This window comes from Thunnus thynnus, chromosome 8 (genome assembly GCF_963924715.1).
Source record: "Thunnus thynnus chromosome 8, fThuThy2.1, whole genome shotgun sequence".
Classification (NCBI taxonomy): Eukaryota; Metazoa; Chordata; class Actinopteri; order Scombriformes; family Scombridae; genus Thunnus; species Thunnus thynnus.
The window spans coordinates 13,817,241-13,831,722 of NC_089524.1; the positions used below are offsets into that span (position 1 = coordinate 13,817,241).

The 14,482-nt window shown below is 40.2% G+C and overlaps 1 protein-coding gene across 1 annotated transcript in view; it reads left to right on the plus strand.

Moving 5' to 3' along the window:
* The window catches only part of kdm4b (lysine (K)-specific demethylase 4B), a 56,768-nt gene that overhangs the window by 15,722 nt on the left and 26,564 nt on the right, over positions 1–14,482 (plus strand). The window contains exons 6-8 of the mRNA XM_067596685.1: positions 4,335–4,384; positions 9,050–9,153; positions 10,750–10,887. Of these exons, the coding sequence (XP_067452786.1) occupies positions 4,335–4,384; positions 9,050–9,153; positions 10,750–10,887 (292 nt within the window). The remainder of the gene's footprint in view (positions 1–4,334; positions 4,385–9,049; positions 9,154–10,749; positions 10,888–14,482) is intronic.

Genomic DNA, 14,482 nt, shown 5'->3' on the forward strand with positions numbered 1-14,482 from the left:
ACACACATGCACACACACATACACACTGACTTACGTTCATTCCCCTGGAGACTTATCCCAATCCTTACCCTAACCTCAACATAACCCTGTACTTACCTTAACTTTAAACCGAGTCTTCACTCTAAAATTAATGGTTTACGTTAAGGGGACTTGCTTTTTGTCCCCATAAAGGAGGCGAGTCCCCACAACATGACTGTGTTGACAGATTTACGTCCCCACAACATAAGGAATACCTGGTATACACACACAAACACACACACACACACAGCGTTTGGCAGATGTGTAAAGGATCGCAGCTTAAGCAGTCTGTCACTTTCTCCCTGTCTTTATCACTCCATCATTCTCTTTCTCTTTATTTTCATTGCTGAAACCTTCTCAATCACCCCTCTGCCTCAGCACACACCAGCATATCTGCTGTCAGATGAAAGATTAGCCTCGGAGCTTGTGAGAGGAAGGTAGGGAAGGGCTGACGAAAGGGAATTGAAAGGGATATTTTGAAGTGCAGCCCGGCTGCAACTTCCCAGGAAGGGAGGAGTTTTTTATGAATCCATCAGTCCTCTTCCTCTGTAGTCCAATGGTTTTGAACCATCCTTGTTTGACAGTTTTTTTTTCCCCCCAGAGAACAGAAATGGAGAGCTCAAGATCTGCATATTGCGTTAGTGGGGTTGTAACTGCAGTTATAATGTTGGGTGGGGTGGTCTGAGCTTAAGCTTGGTGTTTGCAGTAACTGAAAGTGCCTTTACAGGTCTCATAGTTGTTTATAATAAGAACTTATACATTTAAAACTAGTGTGTGTATAATATATATTTATACACACTCATAATGTGTAGGCACACCTGCACAACATTCATAACAAATTGCACTTCAAGTATTTCTTGTGACCGCCTTGATTTGGGTGTAGCCATCCTAAGAGATCATGAAGTAAACAGGAGAGACTTGTCTTTGTCACAATAATTAGCCTCTCTCTGAGTAGACGTGGCCTTAAACTAGAGAACACAATATCAGAAGAATGCACATATGCGTAACGTGTCTGTAAAGGTGAAAAACACACTAATACACACTCACACACTAACTCTTGTCATGCTGTCACAACACCTGAATTCCACCTGCCAAGAACACTGTCCCGCTGTAAATAAAAAGATAAATATTCTTCCTTTAGAGAGGTGAAAAAGTTCAAGCCTTCATTTGCTACGTGTTGTTTTATTTGTGCGTTTCTCTCCCTCTGCTGCTGGAGGGATAGACGTGTTGCTGCCATGGCAACTGCGGCCTTAGTAGGGGAGGGAACGGGAGGGGACATGCTGATTGGCTGATTTGTTTAGTTTGATGGAGGGATCATGTGAGGGATATTCTCTGAAATAAGTGTACATTTACACAGAAAACTCAGCTATGTGATGCTCCTCAAGGAAAAAAAAAAGTCCAGCATTTTAGGAAATGTGCTTATTTGTCTGTCTTACGGAGAGTTACAGAAAAAGATCAATAACAATTTAATCTCTGTGCATTCAATAAAGAGGTAGATTAATGGTGTGTTTAACATAACTAAAGGCTGAGACTGTTACTATTTAAAAACACATTATAAAACACCCACATAGTGGCTGTGGGTTTTGGTTTAATTTGGTTAATTAATTTTCTTTTGTAGGACATAATTGTTCAGTAGAGCAATGATGTACTGATCTATCTACAACTCGACAAGCTCAATAAAATCAATAAACAGCTTTTTGAGATATTTTTAGCCAATGCAGAAGCAGAAAGCTTCTAAATAGTAGCTGACAGAAAACCAATGAGGCAGGAGAGCTGGCATAGTGTCGTTGCTGGTCTTTGATAGGATGCTAAGGTACAGGTAGTGTCAAAAAACGAATAAGGCACAGTGATGCATACGGAGGCGAAGCCAGAGTGCTATGTCATGCTGGTTGCATAATTGAAACACTGATAGTCAGAAGTTATTTCCTCCCTTGTTGTTTTTCTTATAACGTCTATAACTCTGATCTCATAACCAGGTTCATTACTATTGTGTTACTCGTCATTCTTTATCTTTAGGAGCAAAACATACAAATAAATTGTAGGTAACATGTTTGGAATGATTATAAAAAAAGGATCTTAAACTGCACAGATACAGAGGGAAGTTAACGGCATATTTAGTCACTAAAATAAGTCAGTTATAACTCTGAGATGATAACCTGAATTTCAGTGCATGAGTTCATTATTGAATGTCTCTTGTTTGCTCTGAAATGGCGTTGAGGACTTTGGTCAGGAGTCTTTGATGTTGGATCGTTGTGTAAATCCTGCCTAGAGTAACAGAACATTGAAAGATGCTGCACCTCTCTGAAGCTCTAAGCTTCCATCTACAGGTGGCAGTGTGGCACCGTGTCTTGACTGAAATTGACTTTGTCTTATACTTTTCTTTTTGTTTATTATTTTTTTTATCTCTCCCTCTCTCTCTCTGTATTATGTTCTCGCTCATTCATTTTCTGTCTCTCTGTAAGTATTGTTGCCTCTCACCATCTCTCCATACTTCTTTCTTATTTTCTTGCTATTCTTTCTTCTTCCAAACATCCATGTGGCTGTTTTAGGCTTGAGAAAGAAAGAACAAATGTAGGGTTTTTTTTTTACCTCTACCATAGTTCATTGCCTGAAGTCTCCGAAGGGTTAAGCAACCCACAGGAATGAATTGCTGTAATAAAGAGGGTTGTAATAACTTCACAAATGAACGGGTCAGATTTGAGCTCTGCTGGTTGCCTCCCACTCTGTTTTGTAAATAAACTCGCTTTTCTAAATGTAGCATCTGACATTTGGTGTGAATGTACATACCTCACAGTGCATGCCTCATGTATTAACAGTACAAAAATACTGTGGCGTCTTGGCAATGTCGGCACCTTGCTCCACCTGTAAGGCAACACAGAACCACAGGGCTGCTGTATTCACGCAGCAATAAAATTGAAGCAAAGCGGGAGGAGGAAAAACACTATAAAATATGATCAGACAATGCAGAGATACCTGAGCTTTAGAAAAACAAATCAGTAACAAAGACAAACTAGATCTAAACAATCTTAACAGACCAAAGCAACATGATGGCAAACGTGAAGCCTACATCCACCAGACACTGACAAGAATAGTGATCTGAATGCATCATGTGTGCCTGTGTAAGAGAGAAGAGGAGGCAGGGATGCTTAGGTGTATGTCATGGGTAATTTAATTTCTTAAACATGGAACACTGAGGGCTGTAAAATAACCCAGTGCTCCCTGTACAGTCATTTCTGCTGGTCCTGCCCTTCACCGGTCATTTCCATCACGCTCCCTGTTTCCCCTTCTTCTGCCCTTCAAATTACAACTTGTTTAAGGCTTTCTTAAGGTATGTTCAGACTGAACATGCAACAGTTTTTTTACCTCCTGGTATTAGCATGGATTTGACCACTAGAGGAATTTTTGTTGTCCATGTTTATTCACCCCAAACATGCTGAAATCCTACTATTAGTGCTAATATATAGTTAAATGACTTCACACCTTGAACCCCCTGGCTTCTGTTCATTGAACAGTGGTCTGTATGTTGCAGCTTTGTTGGGCAGTTGACTGGAAATCACTTTAAATGCAGCTCACTGTGTCTTAGATTCTACACACGCAATCATATTTTGGAAATTTATGATTTTTTTTCCTGATGAAATTGATCAACCGATTTCTGGATTGCAAGAACTTGTAATAAGTTAACAGTTAAATCCATTAAGTCAGGAAAAATGGAAATTTTGTCTTTGCATCGACTAATTATGCAATTGTGCTGCATTTGAAATTGGCTTTAAGTTCACTCTGAACACACCTTCATGGGAAGAGCAGAGTAAACATGGGAAGTGTTTCTTAGTGAGACATTAGAAAAAAAAAACTGGTTTGGTTTCATGATATTTTGAATGCCAAGAAGGCAGCCATGTCATGCCGCATTCTGATAGGCCTACAGCCTCCATTTTCACGTACTCTATTAGTGAAATCAATTAGATCAAAAGGGTAGATTTGACTGGATGAAACCTCCAGATTCCTGCTAGATTATCACCAATGAAAGACACTGAGATGAAATGTAAAAATCTGAGAGAATTTTGAGAGAATATCTTATACACATGTGAGAAGTTCTAAAGAAATAAGACCAAAAAATGGAGTTTGAGACAAAAATATTGGAGCAAGTGGGAAATACAGAAAATTGAACTGAATAGGTTAGAGGATAAGATGCAGTATACCTTGTAGTTGATGTTGCTGCAGATGACAGACTTTTGTCTTTCTGCTAATGAGGCAGACTGTCTTTAGAATAGACCAATCTAAATCACTAAACTGATCACATGTTTCTCCTTTATCTGCAGGTATGCGGTCCCACCTGAGCATGGCAAGAGACTTGAGAGGCTGGCGCAAGGTGAGACCCTCGTGATGCTGTCAAGTAACATCCATTTGTGTCTGTTAATTTTATTTTATGTCGGTAATGCAGATCAAGTGAAGGAGCAAGTGCTTCAGACTCTTCAACCCACACCATAAAATCATTCACATGTACAGAATAGAGACTAGCACATATCCAAAGCACACTTACTGCTCTCCTTTGCACAGGAGAATAGAAAGCAAAGTAGCACCTCTCAGCTACACCACAGCCTCATTCCTCTTAAGCACAGCATGCACAACACTGTTAAGAGGCCTTTCCCACTCACAGTAAACAACCTTGTATAGCAGACGCAGTGGTCCTCGCGGTAAACAATGTGGCGCACGCTGTGGGGCACACAGTGAAAAATCTTTCTCATGTATTTGTTGGGTGAGAAATTTTGAAATCCCACTTACACACCATGTACGAAAACATAGATTTCTTTGTCACCTGGCTGTGCTTAAATGGAGCTCGAGAAGGAAGAGCAGCTTGAAGCATTTAGTGTGTGCAGTCACTCGCACTTAAAAGATCAGGAGGGCTGTAGATGCTGAATTTGTAGGAGAAGCTGGAAGCCAGCAGAAGCAACTGTTCTGCGGAAAGAGTTGGAGGAAACCTACAGTACAAAGCCCACACAAACGAGTCCAATCACAGTAATGTTAAGTAGATACGTTCTCTTAACACATGCCACAAGACCATTGCAGATTTTGACAAAATAAAACACACTGGAACCAGTTTAAAGACTGGTTCAGACAACATCTCTCATATACTTGACTACACTTGAGCCATTCTGCCTTTAGTCATCTCTCCATTTTTTTTCCCCCTCACCACTCATGTCCTCTTCCTTCTCCAATCCCTGTTTTGATCAATGAGGATTACCTTGTGTATTGCATGTCGCTCAAAGTGATGTGGACGATGCGGGGATGATGAGAGAGTGTCGCCCAATCCAAACTGCATTATATAGACGTGCTGTTTGTCCTTGTCGTTGTGAAGAGCCGTACAACAAATCAATAATCTCCAGTGCACTTGCTGTCCTCCTTTCATACTGGAGTGGCTGGCATATGTAAGGCGCAATGTGACATGACACGCAGAGAAATGCAATACTGTTAAGCTTCTTGCATAGTTAATATTAACTATCTAGTTAACATCAGTGGCAAACTTCCAGCAGTGAGCACATGTAAACTTTTATAAGAAGATTCAGTCATTTCTAATTTACAGGGTGATTTATAATAACATGCTGTTGACACGCAGTTACTGTTCATGTTGTTAGTTACACCTACGTTCTAGATCTAAATCCCGATCATCAACGGCGAGAGAGGCCCATTTCTCTTCAACCTAGCCCTCTAATCAGCGGCTGATTTACACTTCAGTTGAAATCCTGTGGAAAACGCTACATATAAATAATCAGTATAAAAAGGAACCATTACCTTGAATAGAATAGACCATAATTTCACAGTGGATATTAATAACATTGATAATGGCTGCTTTCTACTCAGTAGCTTTAGTTCCACAGCCCTGGTGTTTTTCATGATGACTTACAGGCATACATCAATTGAATGGAGCCTTAATTAGCGTTATTACTTCCACCTGTGCTGATAATGACAACTCCACATGTCTGCTGTGAGAAACTGAAGTTACATTAAGTCTTTGCTGATAAAGAATCACTTTTGTCGTTAAAGGGACATAAATATCAAAGTGCTTCACACTGACTACGAGTAGATTTTTAACTTTGAGTGCCCTTTTTATCCTTTTTTGCATTGTTGCAATTAAACAAGTTAATGAGAGTGGTGAATCTTCCCCAGCTGATTGCCCAATTTCAGTAGTGAAATCTCCCAGTTACACTATTTAGGCATTTCATGTTATTATTTTAAGTTTATCAACCAATACTTCTGAATGTGGACCTCCAGTAATCAGATAATCAGATAAAGTCTGATTCATTAAGGCCGACATATTCTTCATGACACAGACTGCCGTTGCTGCTGTTTGTTGTTGCTAGTCATGTATTTATTGTCATTGTTGTTGCTGTTGTTATTCTGCCTCTCTGCGTCCACCCCCCGCCCCCCTCTCCTCAGCCCAACCGGTCAAAGCAGATGGCCGCCCACCTAGAGCCAGGTTCTGCTTGAGGTTTCTTCCCGTTAAAGGGGAGTTTCTCCTCACTGCTGTAGCCAAGTGCTTGCTCATGGGGTAATTGTTGGGTAGAGTATGGTCTAGACCTGCTCAATGTGAAAAGTGCCCTGAGATGACTTTTGTTATGATTTGGCGCTATATAAATAAAATTGAATTGAATTGAACCAAAGTAGCTTGAGCCAGTGAAGCTAACTTAAACTCAACAGCTGAGGTGCATTGCAGTAATAACAAAAAATGCATTGAAATTGATTTGAAGATTAAATTTGTTGGTTTGTGTAACATCCACTTTATTTGATGTTTTTCCTGAAAATGTTAGCTAAAAGGCTTAAGCTAAATAGATTTGATAAGGGATTCAAAAGGATTTGTATTTAAGGGGCAAATTCAATACTGGATTCAGATCAGATAAAATGCTGTTGAGCTTCAATCATTATGTACATACAGTAGACGTTTCTTATCACTTTTCATGCTGGCATTGAGCTTTCAGCCAGTCAGATTGCAGCCTTCCTCTCTCTTCTTATCTAAGCAGCTGGCAGTGGGAGGAAAGCAATGCCAACGTTATTTAACAAGCACCCACTGACCTATCAAAGCCATCGTCAGCACAGGCAGCTAACTGTTTATGAGGTCCTAAACAGACCGTTATGAGTATAGTAGGAATGCCTGATGGGGCTGAGACAACGGCCTTGTTACTTGAAAACTCCTCTCCAAACATTTGGCTCGACAGCAGCCGCCGCTCTTATCGCTCCTCATCTCCACATTATTTCCGTCATGGCTTCAGACTTTTTTCGGGTGGATGGGGCGGGATGGGAGGGTGTGTAGGGTTGGAGGCAGGAACTTAATTTTCAAACTCAAAAGGACAGAATGAAGCCTTCAAGTTAATATTACCCCGCGGAGAGCTCAGAGAGCCAGCTGCATTTTAATGGGGATTAATACCCAGGCTCTGTCGGCACATTATTCACCTTTATCAGCTCCAACAAGCAGGCAGGCGATGAGAGAATAGAGGCCCTCTCTCCCTCTCTTGCTTTGTAGGGTGGAACAGAGGCTGAAACAATGCAGTGAAAATGAAGGATGAAATGGGCGCCGATTATACTGTCAGTCACATTAAAGTTTAACTGGGTGGAGGCTTGGATGGACCCCCCTTTGAGGCACTGGCGGGTATAGACACTAAAGAGTTAGAGAGTGAGTGATGGAGGAGAAATTCTTGCTTTTGATTATGCAGAGGCCGTCTGAGTCTCTCTGGCACCAAGAGCAAAAGTGAACCTTTGTTTTAGAGAGAGAGAGAGAGAGAGAAAACCCCAAATGTCAGAGGGGTATATTATGATCTCAGAGCAGTCTGTGTTTTTAGGAAAGTGGGGTAATGCTGTAGTACAACAAAATGTAACATTGCCAAGTTTCAGCAGCTATGCAAGCGCGCTTTTGCTTATGAACATAGTAGCTTTGATCCCACGTTTGCACAATACACGACTCGAGTGGTTAAGTAAATGTGTTTATTGGTGACCTTAGGGACAAAGACAATTAAAGCACTTTTAATTTCAGACCTCCTTTTAATTGTGACACAGTAAATGAAAGAACACACAATTGTTTCCCCGCTGCAAAGCAGGTCTTCTTCAGGCAAAGGTTTTCTCTTCGCTCACGCTGAACGTGATAATGATTTTTTTTTGTGGAAGTGACAGTACCCGGCGCCGGTTTTTGTGCTGAAGTGTTTCTTTGTGCCATAACACGATCCAGCAGATTTCCCCTGAAATCTAACCGGGGGGCACACAATCAGTAAATTTACATGCTGTACGGAAATGTGATTATTCCACACTTTTAGGCAGTAATATCATTTATGTCGGTGTCAACAGAAAGCCTGGTTTCCTTTTCCAGGTTGTGGAATTAAGAATAATCTGGTAAACACAGCAACGTTTATGTTTGGGGAAACCTTTTTGTTGGCAATTCGTACCAATACTCAGCATCCTCTAAATACCTACCTGTCGACTGAGACTTTCCTCCAATAGTGTCAATAAAAGTATCTCAATGCATATCACTAAACAGGTTTATGATTTCTTACATATACACTGAAAATTATTCCAATACATGTTTCAAAATGAAGGTAGTGTGGACATGTTATTACTGATGATACTGAATGTGAATTGAGGTTTTAGAGTAACTAGACTGTTTACACAACATATGTATTGATTTCCTGTCATGAAGTGTTTGCTCACATTAATTTGGCTTTTTGTGGTTTATGCATTTTTAGTTTTGTTGATTTTTTTTACACAACTAATCTGTTTTCTTTGTGTTCATTTACATGTAAAAATGTATTGAATGTAACCTGTAGTATCGAGGCTGACGTGGTTTTTCTGGATGCAATTTCACAATATGACCCGTCATTGTGTTATTAATTTTGAATCAAGCTCAGTTTTTGATAAACAGTTTTATTACTGCATGTATGGCTGCCTGATGTTTTAATGTTAGTGTAGTTTTTCATGGTTTCATCAGATAATTTGAGTAGCTCTGGATTTTCAGTGAATCCCCCTAAACACCCTTTTCTCAACGTCTCTGCAGGCTTCTTCCCTGGCAGTTCTCAAGGCTGTGACGCCTTCCTTCGCCACAAGATGACGCTGATATCTCCATCCATCCTGAAGAAATATGGAATTCCCTTCGATAGGGTGAGGAGCAACTGACATTTTATCGATTCCCGTTGGAAAAAATTGGATACAAAATAGTGGAAATGCGATTAAAAGTGTTCATTCACTGCGTTCGTCATATTAATCGTGTTTTCAAGTCAAGTTTTCTATATTATTACTCCAGCCAGATGTCAATCATGATGCTTGCATTAACGTGGAGCCGCTTGCCTACTTTAAAATGGGTCGCTCGTCATCCAAAGTTCACTTAGCACTTAACACCTCTGTCGACTGCTAGCCTGAGTGCCATGCTCAACATCTCAAAGAAGAAAACACATTTTTTTCTCACCCTGGTCACATGACACTTGTGCAGTACTTACTATGTTTTTCAATTGACTAACATGACTAATAACACTAATTTTCATGTTATTCAGTATAACATCATTTACAGGACACAAGCCACGATCATTTTCATCACTTTAACAAGTACGGCATTAACGACCACCAAACAATACTGAAATGGAAAATAAAGAAGAAGATCAACATTATATTCAATGGTTGAGCTTGTTTATAGAATATATTCTTATGAAAAAAATGTCTTTGCATCATAAACCTATCATCTTTTTCATTTAAAGAATTGTAAATGTTCTCCACCTGATTCTGATACTCCCCACACATGCACCTATTAACTATTAACATTGACACACACACTTTTGGTCACATAGTAATAAAAAAATGATGATGAAGACATTACTAGCTGTAGTAATGATACTGTATGAGTAATGATTTTGTGTCGTGACTGTCATAGGTAATTAACTGCCATTTTTCACCTCTCGGGTTTTGTTCTATAAGTACTCAGGAGGCAATATAAATCCTCACAGGTTGAAGGAAAAGAAAGTTCTCCACTGTCAGCAGAGGGTTTCCCCTCTACCCCGTTTAACTCTTCACTCCCCCCCTCAGGACGTCATTATCACAGCGAACATGTTACTTGTTACACACCTACAGTACAGCTCTCGATTCATGTTTAAAAATAAAAACGTCTTCTTGCATTCCTGCAAGAGCAAAAAGGGCTGTTTGATATCTGAACCACTGCCTTTTAGTTGAGGAAGTTTATCTCCCGTTCTCAGCCTCTACTCCTGTTTCTTGCCTCATGCCTGTCACCTTGCCTGTCTTGATGTGTCTCTTGATTGCCTGGATCCAGGCTTCAGAGAAGTTGAGATCCACAGCCAGCCACAGATATACGGTTTAAGTTTTGGGGCAACACATGGGAACAAAAAAAAAAAAGAAAAAAGAATGTGCTTAACTTGTCCTCACATTTTAAAAAAAATCTCAGAGTAACACTGAGCTCATGGGAAGACAGTCAACATCGCTGGCAGCAGCAGTCATGAATTACTTTTGCTCATAAGTCAGAAAAGTTTGGAGAAAAGTTTAACTGTGGAGTTAATGTCCATGTTTATTCCTTTATATTAATTTCACTTGTACACTGTAAACTCATTAATAATAGTAGAAGAATTAGATGAGAACATTTATTTGTGTAAATGTGTACTGATACATTATTTGTACAAATGCACACATTAGGTTTTTTTTTACATTCTTAAATCAGGGAATCCTTTTTCTGTTTTTTCTCTTTCCTATAATCAGATAACTCAGAATGAAGGGGAGTTTATGATCACCTTTCCCTATGGCTACCACGCTGGCTTCAACCATGGCTTCAACTGCGCAGAATCCACAAACTTCGCCACCCTGCGCTGGGTGGACTATGGCAAAATGGCTACCCAGGTAAGACAGTACAGACGTCTGTCTGACTTACGAAGCGAACGCACACCTGCAGTCAAACCGAGTCTACTGCCAGAACTCCATGCATGCTGTGTGTGGATGCACTTCTGCCTCTATTATTTCAGACAGTGCAGTCTCAATTAACCTTCTCCTCAACCTCTCTAGCTGTGCATTAAGTTACAGCCATTTAATTTCCTTTTTTAGTAATTTGGAGGTTCAACATTAGTCACCAAATGTCATCCAGTGCATAGAAAAAACTCTGGTGAACAATTAAACTGGTAAATCAGAAAAATAACTAAACACATCAAGGATATACATAGATTTACATATTGTACGTGTACATTTTTTGGCACGTTTTTGTGGAAAATTGCAACACACTGATTTTATATTTAGTCCTGTAGCAATTAGATGAAGTAAATGTAATAGAGATAAACTTGTGACCACAGGGTTCAAATCTGTGCAGTAAAATCTGGACAGAAGCCTAAAAAATGTTCAATTTCTGGGTTGTAAATTCTTATGTAATGACCTGGAACAGAATGGAGATGCTGGAAGTCTTCACTAAGGATTAATAAATTCTTGGCTTTGTGCATCTAAATTGCATTACTAATTGTAATGTAGGCACACCTGAGGCAATGTGGGCTCGGTGCAGTTATGTAAATACCAGTTTAGACATGGTGTTTCAGGATGATTTTAGATTGGGGCATAAACTTGAACATTTAAATATTATGATTATTATTATAATATATTTAAATATATTTTATCTTTATAAAAATCTCTATTTAAAAATAATCGGTGTCCTTGAAGCAAGCTGTGAAAGAAAACATATGCAAACCTTCACTTAAAACTGCACCATCATCATCACCACACACACATTATCCTACTCTTTGGGGGCCATAGTAGACGCTCTCCACTTGAAGAGGTTTGATCCGACGTGTGATTCACCAGCAGTGAGGTAACTTCACAGCGTTCCTGCTGTGGCTGTTTGCTCCTGTGAAGGGATGAAGTAATAGATCATATCGAAATATAACAGCAGCGTCTGGTTCTCTGCTACACACCATCTGTTACCGACACTAACCATACCCTCGCATCCATCCATTGACGCAAACTGCCTCTTTGCCTGTGGGCTGTTGAGCATGAAATTGACAGGGCATGGGTTGGTTGTGGACGGGAGCCCAACTACAATGTCCTCTGGAAGAAACTCCCCCCTTGTCTCTTTTCTATACATTCCACTTAATTTTCCTGTTCAATTCTTCCTCCCTCTCCCTCTTTGTGTGTGTGTGTGTGTGTGTCCCTTTTCCGTTCTTTCTCTCTACTTGGCTGCCTGTCAGATTTATGAGGTGACAGTTTGCAGAAGTACGTCTCTCCCTCTCTCCCATTTTCAGCCTTCCCGCTTTACCCATGTGGCCACTCGTAATTTAAGAACCAGTAGCCCGGGCTCTAGCAGTCTTCCCTCCACCCAACCCAATGCTCAAGGGAGCGTCTCCACTACACTTGTCCCAGTCCGATAAAGAAGAGTGCTCCACTCTTCTAATTCGAGTTGACAAAATCGACAGTGCAGCACCACACACACAGAGAATCAGAGGAATGTGAAAGAGAACAGCTGGGCCAATGAGACGGGCACGCTCTCTCTTTCTCTCTCTTTCTGCCTGTCTTTATTTCCTCCTTCCTCTCTCTCTTTGTCTCTCGCACCAACATTTTCATTTCTTTTTGGGTGTTGGACGAGCATAGTGGCTACAGAGATCGTCTCATAACCGGTGCAGCATTGATTCAGTCACAACAGCAGTCATACTGATCCCATTCAGGCTCAGTCTGAGTAAGAAGGGAGGCTTAACACTCCTTCGATACATGTGGTTATCACAAATGGCACATGACTTGTGAGATTTTTTTTCCCTCCCTGACTTTATCTAAGTTTTCTCATCCACCCTAACGGTTCGGTAAATGGCTTGTTAATTTTTGGTAGTGACCAAAACTTTTTTTTTGGCTTGTTGTGGCCTTCCTGCAAGTGCCGGGTCAGCTTTATAGCTAGATTTAGTGGCTTCTTCTGGCTTTGGTGTTACATCTAAACAGTGACTACATAAAGATCTAGATAGTGTTTTCTTCCTATAAAAAAGTGTCATATGTTGTCTGGAATTAATTTACTGAGCAGATGTCTTTAGTAATCTCTTTAGTAGTGTGTACGACGGTTACTAGGAAACATCTGTAGCGCTGTCCAATAATAAGCAACCACCTACGTAACCAGGAAGTTATTGTAGCATCACAAGCTGTAAGATAACTCTGGAAAAACATCAGTGTTAGGTGCAAAAAGATAAGATAAACTTAACTACCAATTCTTTGTGAGTATTTACAGTTGACAGTGAGAGGGTAATAGCCCATTATGCTAAGCTAACTGTCGTTATTTGGTCATTTAGTTTAATATTAATGGCTTATAGCTTTGTAATTTGAGGTTTAGGGTGTTTTTTTTCTTTCTGTGAATGTGATGTGTAGTCTCAGGTCTGATATGTTGACTATTCCATTTACTCCTCAATCTAAATGGGTCGGATATGAAAAAGCTAAAGTTAGCTTTGTCAGTTGATTCATTCAGCTAGCTTACACAACACTTCCACCTGGCAGTTAGGTGTAAATATTAAGTCAAAACTAACCTTTACATAAAAACTAGTTTGTGTGGTGCAACTGGTTTTTAATTTAGTGATGCGTAAATCTCCATCTGGTTTAACACTCACGTTGCAACTAGGCTAAGTTTGAACAAACAGTTCAAGTCCTGAAAACATACATTGGATTACCTGTTTCCAAAACATGTGAAGTAAGAAAGTCAAAGTCAAGTTTTTAGATAAAATACAACTTTGAGTTCACTTAAGCCCTGAATTATTGAGCTCATATTTAAAGTGTTAACATTGCTGCACTGCATTTTCAGGTCGGTGATTTTATTTCCGCTCCACTCCAATTTCATTTGAGCAATTTGTGTCATATATATATATATATACAGCAGTTTTATATAGCTCGCCTACGCCAGCCACTTCCTTGGCAACAATGAAGTCTCTTTTTCTCTTGATCGATCTCTTAACTGCCTCCCTCTTTCTGTCTTTGGCTCAAGCAGTCATCTGTTAACTCGTTTGGCCGTCTCTCCTCCCTCTCCCGCCCTCCCTCTACCATTCTGTCAGCACCAAAACGGACAGTGAACGATGAGGCTCGGTATCAAATTTGTCACCGTTTGGGGGCTGCCAGCGCACGACAGAGAGAAGGGGAGAGCGAGCCTGGGCATGTCTCAGTCCTCTTAAATACAAGCTCCTCAATTGCTGACCCATCTGTCTGACTTGCTAAGTGAACACACACCTGCAGTCAAACCGAGCCTACTGCCAGCACTCCTGGCATTTTGTGCGCGGATGCACTTCTGCCTCTATTATTTCAAACATTGCAGTCTTAATTAACCTCAACCTTTCTAGCTCTGCATTAGGTTATGGCTATGTAATTTTCTCTTTTAGTCATTTGGAGGTTTGGTATCTCGCTCAAATAGATATGCATATTGATTCTAAGTGGCTGCAACAAGCATCGCTAATATATTCTTCTACATAACATCACATTCCCAATAGGTGTCAGGGAC